At 36.7% G+C, this 18296-nt stretch overlaps 1 protein-coding gene across 4 annotated transcripts in view; it reads left to right on the top strand.

Annotated features, from left to right (window-relative positions):
* KIDINS220 (kinase D interacting substrate 220) overlaps nucleotides 1-18296 on the top strand; it is an 81011-nt gene that overhangs the window by 36986 nt on the left and 25729 nt on the right. For all 4 annotated transcript variants that reach the window (XM_080387845.1, XM_080387844.1, XM_080387847.1 and 1 more), the window contains 4 exons: nucleotides 571-814; nucleotides 971-1059; nucleotides 2022-2166; nucleotides 3698-3860. In XM_080387845.1, coding sequence (XP_080243971.1) covers nucleotides 571-814; nucleotides 971-1059; nucleotides 2022-2166; nucleotides 3698-3860 — 641 coding nt within the window. The remainder of the gene's footprint in view (nucleotides 1-570; nucleotides 815-970; nucleotides 1060-2021; nucleotides 2167-3697; nucleotides 3861-18296) is intronic.

Genomic DNA, 18296 nt, shown 5'->3' with positions numbered 1-18296 from the left:
TCTCATTCATAGATGACCTCAGATACATACAGTAATTGTGTCTGCAGAGTCCGTGTGTTGTAGTCTTTTAATGTTTGTGTGCATTGGCATAACTGTAATATAAGAGCAGTTTAAAAGTTGAAAATTAAATCCCAGTAGTACTACACGTTAATACTTTTGAAAAGTTTTGAAATAATCATATGTAAATTACTGAAAATTAATACTCTGTTGAAATAAACTTAAATGTCTGGAGAGGTTTTCATACTTACTTTTTAAGTATTTTAGATGAAAAATACTAAAATGGTAAATATGGGGGGGGTGGGCTAGAACATTACTGCATAATACCTTCTTGGTGCTTACTTCCACTGTAACTACTACTGCTAACTTGTCAGGTATGGTTATTTCTAATTACGAAGTTCCTAATATTAGATATATCACACTGAAGGATGTGACATCTGTATACATCTCTTGTCCCATCAGATCTATAATTCAAACAGAATGAACATAAAATGTTGAGTTAGATGTTCAAATGATCCACAACTATTAATTATTAATTACTATTAACAAAGTGTTCCATCTACTTTTTTACAGGTGCGAGTCTTGTTTTCAAAAGGGCCATTTATTGCTATTTTTGCGAGTGACCCACACATTATTATAAAGGCTATTAACCAGAATCTCAACAGCGTTCTACGTGATTCAAACATAAATGGACATGATTACATGCGAAACATAGTCCATTTGCCTGTTTTTCTGAATAGCCGAGGGCTTAGTAATGCAAAAAAACTGATGGTAGCTTCGACAACCAATGGAGATATTCCGTATACAGATAATGCGGGTAAGGTTAACACAAAAGTTACAAAACCAGCGTTCTGAAAATCTGTTTTTTGGAACAAACTACTTAAATAATTGGCAGATTTTTACTGTTATTTTATAGATCAGTCAAATGGATATGAATGGAGAAAATGCTTAGCTTTTGTTTTCTTTTCTGTAGGATTGCATGAAGAGGTTGACAGAAGAGTTTCTCAGAACAGTCTTGGGGACATGACCAAGCTTGGTAGCAAAACAGCTCTCAATAGGCGGGTGAGAAAGATTTGTAGAGTAAATGGAGATACTGATAATACCTTTTTTCTTCTCTTTTCTTTTTTTCTTTCGCATTTTTAATGACGTCCACTTGGAAGACTTATTAAACCATTCTTATGAAATTAATATAAATGATCCATGTAGGAAGAGTACAGTTATAAATCAGCAGAGCAATTCACTGTCAAAGAGGAAAAAGTTTACTTTCCACAAATACTTAAATTCAGCTTTCTGTGAATGCCGAGATGATACAGCATGCTGGTAGTAGCTATGATATATGTATGTATGTATATTTTGGATTTTTGTTTGTAAGCCTGTTGCAACATCCTGTGATCAAGTGATAGCAAGGGGCAGTAATTGAACAAATAAAGGAATTTAGAATATTATAGTACTAGAATTCTACTGCAGCATGTCCAACACACTTTCTTTCCTGCTTTCTGTTCTGTTATCCTATCTTTATGTAAGATCAGGAAGTGGTTGAATAAAAGGTATCTAGGAAGTAGTGAAAAGCAACACAGTCTGAGGATTCTGAGGCTTTTCAGCTACCGTAGAGACTTGGGGAGTTTTGTAGCAGAGGAGCCTGATGTTCACTTCAATTTTAAAATGTAATTAGTAAGTGGATGGCATTTAATTTTTTTAAGAGAAAGTAGGAGATTATGATGGCTATTCTAAAATTAGTAAGCCTTTTACAGTGTATCTCGCTGTGTCACTCTATTTTGCCCTCTCAGAATTGGCATGGAACCAAAATGTGTAACTCTCACTAGTTCTTGGCTTGTATGGAAATCATGTTCAACTGTTACACTGCTAAATCAGAATTAAATTCTGGTAAATATTTTTATGGTATTTCATGTCAACTTCACAAACACATATTCACAAAGGTTCTAACTTTATAATCAAGTAAACTGAAGTACATTAAAAGTTTTTGATACTAATCAGTATTCATTGCTTTTTTGTATCTTTATCAGGATACTTACCGAAGACGCCAGATGCAACGTACCATTACCCGCCAAATGTCTTTTGATTTGACCAAGCTGTTGGTTACAGAGGATTGGTTCAGTGATATCAGTCCTCAGACCATGAGAAGATTGCTAAATATTGTTTCAGTAACAGGTGGGTGTGGCATGTTTGTGTACAGTAAAGTGTGTTGTATTTTGATTGCTTGTAGTTACTTTTTAGTGTGTAAACTGAACAAGTCAGTCCATGTGTTGATTTTAAAAATCCTTCTTATTTTATGTAGAATAAAAAAAAAAAAATATTTGTTGTTTCATTGACTTCAGTTGGGAGGCAAATGATTCTAGTCTACATTTTTAGGAAGTGTTATATTTGTAAATTTTTAAGTGGGATAATAAAATACATTTTTCAATTTCGTAATACTCCAATATGAGCAAAGCTCGTAGTACTGCTGGTATCTTAAAAGGTAAACTGTGAGGCAAAACCAGGTATGTGTCCTTTATGTTTCTGCTGTGGGTATTTGGAGTCTTTTTTCTGTAAATGGTTGTCTGGGGCTGACGAAAACATTTTATGTACTGTTTTCCTTCAACAAAACATAATCAAGACACTGTATCTTTGAGCTTTAAAAACTGGAAACAACTAGAAAAGGAGTTATGGAAGTCTCATAAAATCACGCTTCATATAGCCAGTGAATGGGGAATGATTATTTAGTGTCTTTTTCTGTTACAGACACTAAAAGGCACTGAATAACCTTACAGCTAACTGGTTCACAAATAGCAAGTTGAGTTACTTTTCACACTGTATATAGCTAAGTGCATAACTCTACAAAAGTATCATATGGATGCTGGAAGCTTACATGGATTCAGAAGCAATTAAATATCTGAAAAGTAAAATTCATCGTCTGTTTTTTGCAAACTATAGTACAGATGTGCAAGTATAACAAAATCATAAGCTGTTAGTTGCAAAAACAAAAAAAATCCTGCAACAACACTTCTAGTGTACTATTATCTGTGATTATATATATGATGATTTCATGAACAGCTTCATGAGCAGAGCCTTCAGGCTGTAAGTTATACATCATCACCAATATTAATAATGTAATTCTAGAAAATTGGCTAAAACTTGAAATACATGACCTGTAGCATTAACTTTTTCTTGGTTTTAAAATTAACTTCATTTGTGATCCATACCTTGTCTTACTAACTTAAAACAGTCTTTTCTTTATAGCTTTGAAGTTTACTTCACTGGTTCTTGAAGATGGCAGTTGTATGCTTAACTTGTTTTGACCATATTTCATATGTTAATACATAGATCTTTCACAGTATTAGCATGATTCTTGTGTTTAGATTGAGAAATTAATGCTGTATGAAATTTGTTACAGTAACTTAAGGTTCACCTGCAACAGGATGATAGTAATCAGTGTTTAACCTGAAGCTGAAGTTGACCGTTTTAGAGAGTCTCATGTTCTGATCATGTATTTTCAAGAAATTTTATTAGGTTGTCAAACGATATTTTTAGATGTGACTTGAAGTGATTTTGAACTTACTGAGCTAAAAATACAGTAACAGGAATTTCACAGATCAGGTTAAAGGACTTGCATAGCTGTTACTTTGAGGAGGGAAAAAAACCCCACAGCCTTTCAAAAGAGAAAAATCCCCTGTGTTTCTTCCCACTTTCCCTGTTATATTAGGTCGTTTGTTGAGAGCTAATCAGATCACATTCAACTGGGATAGACTGGCTAGTTGGATCAATCTCACAGAGCAGTGGCCATACAGAACATCATGGCTCATACTGCATCTTGAAGAGACAGAAGGTGTTCCTGATCAGTTGACTTTAAAAACCATCTATGAAAGGTAGGTGCTCTTCTGTTAATGGTATACACTTTCATGATTAAAATATTAATCATTGTTAATAATTGTTAGAGTAATACAACTTGCAAACAGCTACCAAGTTGTAATCTAAAATTCCCACCATCTTGCTCACCTCTGTCAACTTTTGGAAACTTCTAAATTACTTTAATTGCCATTTGGTGTATCATGGACGAATGTGTGCTTTGTATTAAAACCACAATTACACTAGAATTCTTTCACAGATAGCTATCTGTACTTCTATTTTTTCTTGATACAATTTTCATCTTTACCTTGGCCAAGCTAGGAGTTAGGTTTTCTTCCCTAGTTAGAAATCTGAACTAAGTGCTACAAAAACTGTCCATACCGGTAAAGGTCTTTGAAGGTTTGGTGCTTAGCAAGCGTGCTTGAAACTATGGCAGTGCCTTATGCTGTGGTTAAGGAATACAAAAGTGAAGCATGACTTTTTCCATTGCTGATACAAGTTGCTGTCCAACTGAGCTGTGTAGGTATTGCAACTGAGAACAAATTGTCCCTGTGTTGTCAGCAAACATGCCTCTCCAGAACCTGGCTGCTTGTAAGAAAGGGCTTGTGGATTGTGGCAAGTGACCTAGTGACAGTGGGAGGAATGGAAGAGGAAGGATGTGACTGGGAGTTGGGCCTACAGCAAAAATGCAGAATCTGAGAATGAAAGCCAGTGAGAGGAAAAAAGGGTTTGACTTTGGTAAGAAGTAATTGAGATCAAACGAAAAGGACAGCTGAGGTAAAGAGGGAAGACAGGGATTAATTGAACGAGTTACCAGAAAATCTAGAGACTTTTCAGGGTCCAGGGAAAGAATAGAGAGGAGAGCGAACTTGGACAGAAAATTTTGGGAAGGTGCCCTGCACTGGGAATCAAGGAATGGCAGATGATGAACTGGATGGGATGGACTGGAAATAGTTGAAGTGCTGAGAATGGCATTACGATTGATTGGGAATGACAACTGGAGTGAGTTGTATTGGGAAAGTCAATGTAAGGTTAAGATTTGAAAACCCAGAAGGTAAAGGGGCAAGGGTCAACTGGGCATGATGAGGCTGAGGATTGAAATATACAAAGAGGGCAAGTAGTAGACTGGAGTGGCTTCAAGCTAGGGGGTTGTTCCTGAAATACCAAACTTCAGAGGTAAATGAGTGATTAGAAAACACTTTCTTCTAGAGAATGGGTCTAGTTTCTGGGTTTTGCATTTCCTATGTGAGTGTAAGATACCTGTGAAATCACAAAGTAATGGGAACCCACCTCTCCATTGTTGGTTCACAGGGCTAGTGTCACAAATCTTTATGTGATCAGGTAATTAGAGTAATTCGGAATCATCACGGATTCCCTCTCCTGCCATGCTTTTCAGTACCTTTGCTGTAGGTGTTTCTGACTTCCCGTTATTTAGATCTGCCATATGCCATGTTTCACAATTTTATATTTTCAGTATTTACCCAACAAACTTATTACAGCTTTTTGATTATTATCATCAACAGTAATAAATCACTTTGGAGTGATTGAAGTCCAAAGCTGTCTTCAAGACATAACAACCTTTATGTTTTCTGATAAACCTAAGGAGGTATTAGAGACCTGATTTGTTCTCGTAAATAGGTACTAGTAATTACAGTATAAACTAACATTAAATCTGTAGTAAACCAATGTGAGGAGAAGGAAAGGACAGTCACAATTAAATGTGAATGTCTTATTTGGGTTCTGGATTATTTGTTGTTAGTACAGACACTTGAGCTGTTGATACTCAGTGCCAAGTGGAGTGTGTCAGGGTTTATTAGTTCAGGTGTGGAGGAGATTAATGACTTCTGCTATGCTGTTGTACCTCTTGCTGTGCAGGTTGTTTGGGAGTAATATAGCCACTTGAGTGGAGTGCCAGTTCATAACTGACAGTTATAAACATATAAATAAATTTATAGTGTATAAAACTAGGATCTGTAATGTGAAGAAACAATGAAGAACCCTGTACTAGATATTGAAAAAGGGAAGGTGATGATCTCCTTTTAAGTAAAGCTGTCTGTGTTCTACCTGCAATACCAGGAAAACAAGGACAAGAAAAAGGACCAACATTCAGGATTCTCTCTTTAGCAAAAAATACCAACAGGATTATTTGATCTGAAAATTATAAAGCTACAAGACTGAGTTTAATTAATTAGCCATAAAAAAGGGGGGTTCATAATAGCAACATCGGTGCATGATCAGGAAGAGAGTTGATGTCTCTTAGCCACTTCTGTTGAACCTGTTTAAGGAATTAAATATGTAACTCTGCTGATGTCACGACAAAGCTGAGATGTCATCTTTCTGGTGATTTGTGTGATCGTCTTTACCATATGCTGAATATGAAAAGGTCTGTAAACTCTTCTCTGGGGTTATCTAATGCTCGAAAAATTCTGGTTTATCCAAAATAATCCTTTCTGTGTCACTGTAATTCTTTTTATCTACAACTGTTCGAAGTCACTTGGCTTGAATATCTGTTTCTGTGTCAATTCAAAGTAGACTATTTACTTTAGTTCCTCTTTTTAAAACTTCAGTTTCTGTTATCTAAGGTTTTCTGGTTTATAGAGCAGCTTTCCCATTTGGAGTCTCATGAATAGATACCAGATTTTGATACTTTTATAGCTTCTGTTCCTGTACTGAGTTTGTGTTATTCCTTCCCTGCCTTTTATTCTGCAAGCATTTTTAAAAAAATATTTTGTTACTTTAGAACAGGAGTCAGAATATAATATTCCTAGTCTTGAATAGTTTGTGTCAAACTACTTTTTCTTGTGACAGTGCAAATTCTTCTTTGGTTTTGCTGCATTTCTGAATTCTGTGTTGTGGGAGTGGGGTCTGCTTGGACATCTCTCTTGGATGAAAGGGATATTGTAGGTTCTGTGTTAAGCGTGGGAGTTTCACACTGAATCACATTATATAAGGAGAACGCTTTGATATTTTAGTTACTTTTCCAACTTTTAAAATATCACGTGTTAAAAAGCTTGTGAATCGCCAGGGTTCTCTTGCAGTGAGAACTCTCCCTTGTCTTCCTCTTAGCTGCTGACTCTGCGGGGCAGAGGGTTAGCACGCTGGATTGATCTCTTACAGGTACCCTCAACTGAAGGGTTACAGTAGATAATCTGTGTGTGAACTGAGGGTATGACAGGTGGTAACAAAACGTATGTTGTGTTACTGCTGTATCTGTGGAGGCAGGTTATACCCAGCTCTTTGCTATCGATACTGCTAATGCTATAGGGAGAGTGATTCCGTGCAGGAGTTACACGTGGTACCTGTGTGCACGGGGCAGCTGTGCCGGCAGGTGGCACCAGCAGAATGATTGTCCAGCTCTGGCAGCTTCTGTTTGCTTGTTTGTCTCAGCATATTCTGTATTTGTGTTTAATGTTAGCGATCTTTTTCACTAGGTGCTTTGATTTTTCAGTATTTCAAAGAATAAGCAGTACTTCAACATAAAAGAAGCATAGTAAAATGGAAAGAATCAAGTAGTCGAGCATTAAGAAAGGAAAGAATAAAACCAGTCTGCAGTTATTTCCCCTCTGTGTATGCATTATGATATATGATTTGTATGATCATATGCTATTTTGCCTCCATAATATTACTGTATTATAATGTCCAAATTTAATTTTGCAAACTGTATAGACAGGCCATATAGTAGAGGGGAGGGCCATCTTCTGTCACATCTCAGTGCTATCTGTTGTAGTTGAAAAGAATGCAATAGGAAAACAAAGACAACTGAAACGTACTATAGAACTATTTGTCAGTGTGTGTGATGCTGGACTAATTACCTCTATCATACCTTTCACTTGGACAGTATTTGTGCTTCTGTTGGGAGGCGGTATACAGTTCTGTAGGCTGATATTAGTAAATGCTCAAGTGTTCAGAGCAGTATCTGAAGCTAGTGGGAACTCTGTTTTCAGTTGGAATACTCTGGGGGAAAAAACAGGTATCTCAATTTGGTTACTAAATAAAAATACCTATATCTCTGTGCTTTATTTTTTTATTAAAAAAAAAAAAGCTAAGTAATGTATTCTGATTGTGAAGGATTGTTGGGGAAAGTAAATTTGCAAGTAGATTTTTTTCTGTAGATTTTTTCTGTAGATACTATGATGAATATGGAAGACTATATTGATGAGTATGAAACCAGTTCTGTCAGGAGTAGTGTTTCTTTATTGTATCATACTTCACAGAGATGGGAAAACCTACTGAATGTTAAATTTACCACAAAAAAATAAAAACAAAAACCAAAATTAGGCTTCAATTTGTGACAGAGGCACTCCTCTGTTGAACAATCTTTATGAATTGGAACCACTTAGACTTTTCTCTTAGTAACGGATGGACACACTATGTTGTTGTTCTTTTGCAGAGGAGAACAAGCCCATGCTTTGTAATTGTGTCAAATTTTGGAAATAAAAAAATGGTTGAGTCTACATTTTTGGCTTTTGATCCAGATTCTGGAGAAGAATATCTTCACTCTTTTTACTTCCTTAAATTACTTGCTGTATCATCTCACTTCTGTCTTCTTACTTCCAGCCTTTCTCTTTGCAGGTCTAGATCTCTGCTTGGGTTGGCTTTCCAGCTGGTATTCTTATTAGTATCAGTATTTACTCCTTTGGGTTTATGTGTTACCTTTTCAAGTCACCTTATCATCAGGATTTTCATGCAGTCACCCTCCGTGCCAGGTTAAGCCCTTAATTCTGATTTCTTGTCTATTGTGTTGTCCTTGCCCTTTTGAGTTGAGGTTGTTCTATGGTCAAACCCATTACTGTCATTAACCCACCTCTCCATCTGGTCTGCTTAAATTATTTTTACCATTTTCTTTATGATTTTGACATACAGTTGATATTCCTCTACATTTATGCTGTGCTGCGTTCTCCTCCATGTTGCTGTAAAGAGTCTTTCTAATGCCAGTTTTGTGAAATGCCAGGATGGTTTGCAGAAGTTGCAAAAAGCAAATTTTTAAAGCCCTGAAATGGAATAAAATACATGCGCTTTCTGTAAATGAATTTGTAAGAGAATTAAGTTGTCAGATTAAAGCAAGTTTCTGTTGAATGTTTGCAACTGATTCTTCTCAGACTTGTAAATTAGCCAGCTATGGGAATGTGCTCTCTTGTGAAGGCTAAATGAAACATCCATAACAGCTGAATAAATGTCAGTGCCAGATCTAAATAAATGATATACTGGGAAAAGTCATTGTGGCTTTTGTAGAGAGAAAATATATTTCAAGAAAGTGAATTCTCAAACAGTCGATGAACGTGTGAAGGCAGCAATGTAATATTTTGAAATTAAAGACATTTTAAGCAAGACTTGATCTAAGAACATTTAAATGTATTAAAATGTAAGGTAATAACAGGCAAGATTGCCTCAGGAAGAACAAAAGAAGGAAGCAAATGACAGGAGTAAGTGTCTCATGAGAAACTTGCAGGTGAGGTTTCCAAAGATAATCCTGGTGTTCTTTGACATACCTGTAAATGGTCTGGCAGAGGCAGAAGATGCAATCGGGGAATATAACCAGGACAGCTGTTTCACAGAGGGTTGTGGAAGCAGCTATGAGTAAATTACTGGTCAAAGTCATTGTGGATATAGGTATCATAACGTACTAGGTAAAATAATCTCATCTATAATTCTGCTACTGTAGTAATGGGCTGTAAATCTGCATTGAGGAAATTCATTCACAAATCATTGGTGATTTCTTTGAAAAAATACATTCAGTGCTCAACAGCAGTAAAAAATGAAACTGTCTTTAGAAGTTACTAGCAAAGCACTGGAAAGAAGGAAGGTATTGTATCATCCAAATCTGTTATGTATCTAAATTCTAAACATTGTGAGATTCTAGTCACCACATTTCAAAAGGTTGTACCAAAGTAGAACAGATATTAAAGAGGATGAGGAAGGGCCCTAGTCTCGCATAAAATTTTGCTGTGCATATCATCACTGTCTGATTTCCCATGCAGTGAGGAGTCCTCGTTTTGCTTGAATACTTGCTCCTCTCTTTTTTGGATTCTGAAGTCTTCCGTGGTCTAAGATGTTTGATTAACTTATTTAGTTTCCCCCAAGGCCTTAGTTTTTAATTTCAGTTTGAGGCTCTGAGTTTTTAGTTGTCATACTTTGTTTCTTGATATTTTCTACTGCTTAAGGCTGTAGATGGCAGTGATTTGATATTGCCACCTTGTTGATTAAAAATCATGCTATTAAAGCTGATTGTATGGGAGAGAATGTCTTCTCAGTCCCTTTCCTCATTAAATTTACTCACTAAATGAGATAATCTGCTGAACACATTTTATCTGTTTATATCCTCCTTATCTCGGCAGAAACCAAAGTCTGCAGTGCTTTGTCTATTGGAAGATGTTCCTAAAAGTCACTAAATCAATTTTGTAACCCTTGCCTGTAGGCCTTTGTCCTTCTGCAGCCTGGAGGTGTTAGGAAGGATTTCTGCCTCTGTGAGTTAACCAGTTGTCTTCTAGGTGTGGCAGATTTACCAGTTGGTCACTTCTTAAAGGTGTTAGTAGCTGGACTGTTTTCTCCGATTAAAGTCTGTTCCGTGTGTTAAGGTTTATACAGTTGAAAGTGAAATTCAGGCATGTATATGCCCCTTGAGTTCAAGAATGCAATTCAGAAAATGACCAACTAAATTTTTAAACACTTGAAAAACCATGGATGGTCTGAATTTTTACTCTCGAAGTTCCTGCAACGTCTACAGTTCTGCTAGCGTGAATGCCTGGAATTGCTAAACGCGAGGCCTGAGTCGAATCTCCTGGTGCTTACCTTGTGGCTAGAGCCTGTCAGGGTCCTTGAGAGTCTGTAATAGCTGAAGCCCTTAAAAAGCCTAGACAAATAAATGTAGATTGAGCATGTTTGCAGCAGGAGGAAAAGATTAGGTTCAGCACAAAACACAGCAGCAAAGGCTACTTTAATTTTAAGATAGGTATGTTTGAATTAGTTATACCAAGTGCTGGGGCAGGCTGCATGACAAGTTGAAGGAACCTCTGGTCCTAGTGAGCATGATGAATTCTCTAGGCAGGGACAGGCACTATAGTAAAGTTCCAGTTGGCCTTTGAAAAGAAGATGACAGGGAACACGCTGCACGCTACTAGAACAATGTGATGATCTACCTGCTGTGGAGGGCCCCTTGGGGGAAAAAAGTCAATACAAAGTTTATAATAATCCATGAGAATTTCCTCATGATCATGTGTGGGTTGTTTAGCATTGAGGTAGAACATTCACCCATGAATTAGGTAGATCCATGGTAAGTGTTGTCCTCTCCTTCATGCAGTTAGGAGCTAGATTGCTTATCTTTCTGAATATAATTCTAGCCATTACCTGGTGAAACTGTGAGAAATGTAAGGCTGGTGTATCTAGGGAGATAGTTTGAAGAGAGACTGTGACTCACTGTCTCTTTGCTTAAAGATATTCACTGGGGACAGAAGAGTGAGTGTCTATCCCCAGAACTGAATTTACCGTTTGTTTGATGATACAAAATTCAGGTATTCACACAACCATCTATTCAAGCTTTTCCAGCTGGCTGGTTCTGATGTTACACTGTTTGTCATCCTTGATGTCGTGAGGGACAGTCCTATCTGTTGTTCTTTGCCCAGACTTTGCTCAATCTGGGGTATTAAGACAAGGCTTGTCAGTTCTTTGTGAGGATATCAGCAGATAGTTGCTGGTCCCTGAATTTATGTAACGTGACTATTCTTATGTATTCATTCAAAATACTAGAACATGAGAGCTTGGCTCAGGATAGAAAAAACTCTCATGAGCCATCTGTTCAGATTTAATGGCCTTGAAAACATGCTTTTTGGGAAGCTGAAGGGAACTCTGGAAATCAAGAATCTTAAATCTTTGATTTTGGAAAAAGTTATGTCTTCCAGAATGAGAAACTGGTTGTGCTTTCCTCAGAGTTGTAAGTATCCATTATTTAAAACTTAGAAACGTTTAATTTATCCATCACTTGGGCTTAATTTAACCTCTGCAATAAAGTATTTGTGCACGTATGTATGCATGGCTACCTATGATGGATGTCAAATTGGATGGCAAACTGATGTACCGAGGCAGAACACATCACGTTTAGAAGAATAACATAGTAGCTTTCTGTTATTCAGGATTCTTTTTTGTGTGTGGGACTAAAGGATCTAAGCCAGCCATAGCTCATTTTATTACCTTTTTTTTTTTTATGTTTTTGCAACTCTTAGACCATTCTAAGGAGTAATTTGTGGAAGGTGTCTGCCCTGTCTGATTTATCAATAATGGAAGATACTAGTGTTTCTTCATTTCTTCATTTCTAGATGTTACCTTTCCTGTTTCAGCACTAGTATATGATTTTGGTTGGTTTTTTTCTCATTCTTTTTATTGAAGTTACCCCTTATTGGAAGCAACCACAGAAATAGCTCTAGTAATGGTAACCAGAGAAATACTTCATTTCAAGTTACTAGACAACTCATCCTGTTTCTCTTTTTTTTTTTTTCCTCCTTTTTTCTTCAGATGAAACTGGTAAAAACTCATGCAGTTACAAGTGGAACAGCAGGTTGATTACTGTAGATTTGGAGTTCTGTAACAGTTTCATTGGTGCTATGTTTTACTGATAAGTTGAGATCTTTTGTGTGATACATCTGTATGAATCAAATTAGGAAATGACCTAGGCACTTTAAAACATTTTTGTTTCGCATACAGTAGAATATTCTTACTTCATTGTTTACTGCTTCAGTTTAAGAAGGTGTATTTACAGCATACTAAAAATACCACCAAGGTATAAGTGATATGAAATCATTTTATTAAAGAAATTGATTTCATAAAAAATCAGAAAATAGTATTGTGTAGCACTAGTAGTAAAATTTATTTTTCCCCATATAAAGGCTCATTTATTTTTATAGCAATTTGATGACACATCTGCTTGCTTTATTCAGCTGAAAAGAAAATGTTGGTTCTTGGTGTTTTGTAAAATTGCTTTGTTAAATTATTTTCGAAATCGTTCAACTTTTAACAAATGACATTTGATGCTAACATTGGAAAGCAATTTCAGCTAATTAAGTAGATCCTTCTATAAACCATTGGAACATTAAGATGACAAACTGTTCATTCAGGATTATTTTAATTGGTACAATTATTGTAATTTTGTTGCAATTATGTGTTGAGCTAAAAGCTTTTGTTTAAATCATTTGAGGGTTTTTGTTAATATACATAAGTAAGAAGAAAAGAAGTAAAATAAAAACTGAAGATAAGCATTATCTGTCTACTTTTCCATTACAGTGCTTTACACAAGTATCTATTAAATTATTCTTTTAAAAAAGTATGTTACATGTTTTCAGCAAATCTCTAGCAATGTTAAAATTGAGGAAGATCATTTGAAATTTAACTTTTCTGGAAGGTTATGATGTTAATTCCAGTTTTGACACTGTTTAAATACCTTTTAATAATACCTTTAAAAAGGGTGAAATTAACTTTTGAGGGATTTGCAAGTTGTATAAAATCTATTGATGTATTAATTTAAGAAGTGTAGCTCTTTGGTGATTATAGAAATTAAAAATGAAAAAGCTACGGAAGGTGCTACATTAATCACTCTGATTATAATGTTCTCTGCAATCATCTTTTGCCCAGGCCAGGTTTAAATAAATCACTTCCTTTAAGTAGACAATTTCATATTCCTTTAGACCTCACAGTGAGGCATTACATCTAAATATTTAACCTGCTTTTTGTTTTTCAGTTTCCTATTACTACGTCCTACTTAAAACGCAGGGTACGTAAATTCACTGTGTTTCTTACTGTGCTAATAGTCTGGTGTCAGTGTTACAAGGCAGCGCACCAGGCCGCAGCTGGGTGGTCGGTTCCCAAACTGTCTGCTACATAGACCTACCTGAAGCAGGGCATAAAAGAAGACAGAGGACAGGACAAGAAAGAAGTTCAGATGAAAAGGTAATAGGGAGAGAAGGATTGAAGCAAAAGTTGAGCAGAACAAGACAGAGGAGTATTTTTAGCTTTTTTTTTTACCTTTGTAATATAGGATAATGTCCTATTTCTAAAATACTTTCCAGATAAGTTTAAATGCTTACAGTATGGTTAAAGTGCATTAATGACATCTCTCAAAAATGCTCCTGTGCATATTTTCAAATCCCTCCGAGCACTGCCGATTGATACTAGTTTAGAATAGAACACAGAAACCTTAATTTTAACACTATAAACAATTTCAGGAAAAAACCCAACTTTTATTTTTAACCTGACAAAGTCAATTCAAGAGACTTCTGTGCTTTTTTGGGGACTTGATAAAGTAGGGAAATAAAATCGGAGATGATGTCTTTTTGTGTCTGCTGAACATCTTTGTCCAAAGCAGAATATTTATTCAAAACCTGAGAACATGGGAAGACGTTGCAAGGTAGGTAATATGATAAGCTGGAAATGCATCTCAGCTACATACTGCTGGAGGCCCATATCCTGGCTCTTACCTCATGATAAATGTGACATAATCTGTCTCGAAAAAAGAGGAGATAGAACACTTGCTTCATGTTCAGAAGAGGCTTGTGTCTCATATTGATGTAAAAGCCTACCACTGAGCAGTAGCATAGAATATGAAATTCTTTGGAAGCTGATGCTCTAGCATTCCTTGCAGTGACTTGCTCTTATGTCCATGCAATAAATTTGCCACATTAGGTCAACTCTGTCATAAAAAGCTGCTTCAGAAGGGCAAGATACGGAACAGATCAGGTAATCCAAGAAGTGTATAAATGAAGTTTTGTTCTTTGTTTCTGGTTGACTTTGGTTCATGTATATGGTTCATAAGTTAATGTAGTGTAGCAATTTTGCCTTTTTGCCTTCCTTTTCTGGATAGCATGTGCAACAGGTTGATAGATTAGTCTGTGACTTACTCTGAGAAGTGAAACTCATGCTTCTATGAGTGAAGTGTTTGCTGTGGACTTTTGGAGGAGGAGAGTCCTTTTGCCTGGTCCTAAGGTTTAACTGCATGCCATAACGTAGCCCTTGAAAAGAACCTTGTGCTGGAGACTAAGATGAACAATGGCCACTTCTAATGCTAGAGGACCTGCGTATATTTGCTGTATTGATGAAGTCCTACAGGTGGAGGTATTGAATAAAAGAGTCACTGCATAAAGCCATAAAGTGGCTTTGTAACTGACATTCAGTGTTGAAAATACCAAAACCAGATTAATACACTATTTTTGTATTTCACTTGTGTGAGTGATCTTGTTGGACTTGTCAGTTAGTGAGACATAATTACTTTTTTGTTTACAGAGCAGCTTTGAGCAGTCTTAGATTCTTCTGTGCTACTCTGTAGCTTTCCATCTGTGTAATAAATATAGTGATTTTTTTAAAAAAAATTCTTCTGCCTTCTGTAATGCAAACAGCACTGCAAAGCTGTGAATGAATCCAGGCATTTGTAACTGTATTAACGCTTTTTTTAATTATAAAGAATGCCAGTGTAGGGTATATTCTGGAAAGCTGTATTAAAACCAGACCTTTTTAATATGGCTTAGTGACAGTACATGATAACTGGGTGTGGGAGATTAGTTTAATAAAAATCAATCTTTTAAGGATCAAAATGTTTTTGCTTTCTGAAATTATCAAAAGCAGGAACAGTCAGAAGAGGTGCTTTATCTACTGTTGAATTGGATAGAGTCAGTTTTGCAAAGCAAGCTTTCCTGAATATCTACAGTAATAGTTTTTTAAATAGCTATTGCATCTGTTCAGTGAAGTCTTCACTGCTTAATATGCACTGAAGGGTTTATGGTTTTCTTCTAGATAGGTATATCAAATTATAGCTTTCTATTTTTTTATCTTTATTAAGATAAAACATTGATTACCTTATGTTTTACTATTAAGTGCATGATGACTTTTTATTTCTGCCTTTATACAAGTGGGTATATGAGCAAATGCTCTTTTTCAGTGTTCAAATGACCTGTTGCAAATTTCAGTTTGTAAGAATGTTTGCAGCACTGTTCTTGATATGTTGACAGTACTGCAAATTTTCTGTTTTGTGTGAGAGCTTTAAATAAAATAAAAAAAATCACCCTTAGACTTGAAGATATACTGACCAGACATGAGAAGAATAGGATAAATAGTTTCAGAGCAAAGCATTATATTATTAGTATTGTTAGATATTAAGAGATCAGATGTCTAATTAGCAGACTGTTAAGCATGGAAATTTCATATTGCGTTCCAGAGTGGCCCAGATTTTCTGGTTTTCTGTCTCTCGGTATCAAACCTTTAGAAAGAAATGGGTTTTTGTGTAATTTTTAATGAAAAGTTATTTCATTTTTGTAAGCAACATTTTTAGCTTAAACTGTGTTGAGAGAAAAATTTAAAAGGCATGTGATAAATAAAACATGATGTGGCTTCATGCTCATGCCTTCTGTTGCTCTAGTTATTATTTAATAACAATTACTTAGGTCTGTTGCCTTTTATGGAGTGCAGAAGTTAAATGACTCTTGTCCACATAGTTACTTGCTCCTGTAAAACGCTGGGCGGGGGGTGGGATTTAGGTGTGCAAAGAGTAACTTGTAAGATTTCTTTGTTTTCACGTTGAGGAAGGAGGTTTGGAAAGAGTAGGGAGGATGGCCCTTCAGGGTATGAGGACTTGCAGAGAAGTCAACCTTCTTCCTGTCCCAGAGCAGCAGGGCAGGCTGCTCCACGAGAGAAGGCAAACTGGGAGCAGGAGGAGGGCAGGGGGTTGTCCTCACGAGCAAGAGGTGCAATCACATAGCAGCCAAACAGAAAAATCAGAGCAGGTTCAGTGACAGAAAGCAGGGACAGCAAACAGCCCAGTGGTCTGTAGCCATGAGGTATGTTTTAGGTCAAGCCAGGAAGTCAAGTCAGTGAATGAAGGTCAAGATCAGTAAGGTATATAGATGTAGCTCGGGCAAAGGCCTGAGCCTGAAGGCAGTTCTTGAATCAGGCAAGAGAGGCCTCCAGTGAGGTTTCTTGCAGCTCTCGGAACAGCAGTCCGATCCCAGGTTGCTCAGCTGCACTGTATCAGAGCTGGTCTTGAGCACAGGCAGCGAAACCCCTGGGCAGGGACGGGGGAAAGAGGTGGTAGAGCCTGACATAACCGACTGAATAGGGAACGTGGGCACAGCACAGCCTTCAGTGTGGATGAAGGTAGTGGATGCTGCTGCCACTTTACTACCACCTGGTTGGGTGGTGAAGGACCACGTCCGGTGGTGGTGACCATCTCCTGCAGTAGGTGATGAATAAGGTAGGCTATGTCCTGTATAACCCAACAGCCTGGCGTCTTTCTCTGAGCAATGCTGGCAACATTCAGTGCTGGACCCGCTGTGGGACCATGATGGTTATTTTCCAAGTCAGTCATGGAAGTGCAAGGTGGACATAAACTAGAAAAAATTTGGAGCAAATTTATCTTCTCTTCAATGGAAGATAAGTTGATGTACCTCTGTGTACTTGTAGTAAATTATTTGAGGGAAAAGTCACAAATAATCCATCGTTGTTGGAATATGTCTTAATCCACACTGAAAGCAGTTTTTAATTACAGCAGCTCATGGAAAGGACACGTGTGGAATAATGGAAGGAATTTTTAAGGTCCTCTTCTGTCAATGTAATGTTCTGTTTTGAGCTCATCCCTTTTAAATCCAAGTAGTTTCTCATGGAAACAGACACTCTGTAACACTGACGGTGTTTGATGTTCTTGATGTAAAGAATAATTCTTCTGCCTCAGGAAAATCTAGCCCCAAAATGAGAATGGGGTGTTCACAGTGCTTTATTTTTAGATCTGCATGCTTTTATTTCAGAAAAAGTAACTCCTAAAGTACTTTACATGCTAACCTTTTATTTTTTATCTGAGAAGTACAGGCACATACGGTTTTTGTGGCTCTTTGCCAGAAGATTATCATTTACATAAATATTTCTTTCAAAGGCGTAGTTTAAGACATTGAGCTCAGGAGGTTAGAATAGAGACTTCAATCTGCACACCAGCAGTTGGGCTATGGGCTTCTGAACAGTAGCTTTGTTCATCGTATTCAGAACACTGTTCTCATTCAGACTTAAGTAGAGCTGGCATTAAAATTCAGCTAATTTGTTTCATGTGATTCATCAGCTGTGTGTTTTATTTAAATCTATGTCACATTCTTTTTGGCTTTTTAGTTTGTAGATTTAAGTGTTGAAGTAGGCCACTCTTTTAACTCTTCAGTCCCCGACTTAAAAAGTGACTTAATTTTCATTTTGCCAGTGTTGGACTCAAGCGTGGAAGAATCAACTGTTTCTGTTCTTCAAAACTAACCTACTTCTGGGTGTCAGGCTTCTCTTCTTACAGAAGACGCCACCTTTTATTCTTTTCAGGCTGGAGCCTGTGAAGCTTTACATGCATTGAGCTTCCCTAAAGTGGATAATCCTACTGCCATCCTGGTGACATCTCATAATAATTTACAAAGGATTTACCTTTGTTGGAATAGGCTACTCTTACTTTTATGCTTTAT

This window comes from Falco punctatus, assembly GCF_963210335.1.
Source record: "Falco punctatus genome assembly, chromosome: 5".
In the NCBI taxonomy this organism is placed as follows: Eukaryota; Metazoa; Chordata; class Aves; order Falconiformes; family Falconidae; genus Falco; species Falco punctatus.
Note: the sequence above shows the minus strand (reverse complement) of the source record. Positions and strands in the feature narration are given on the sequence as shown.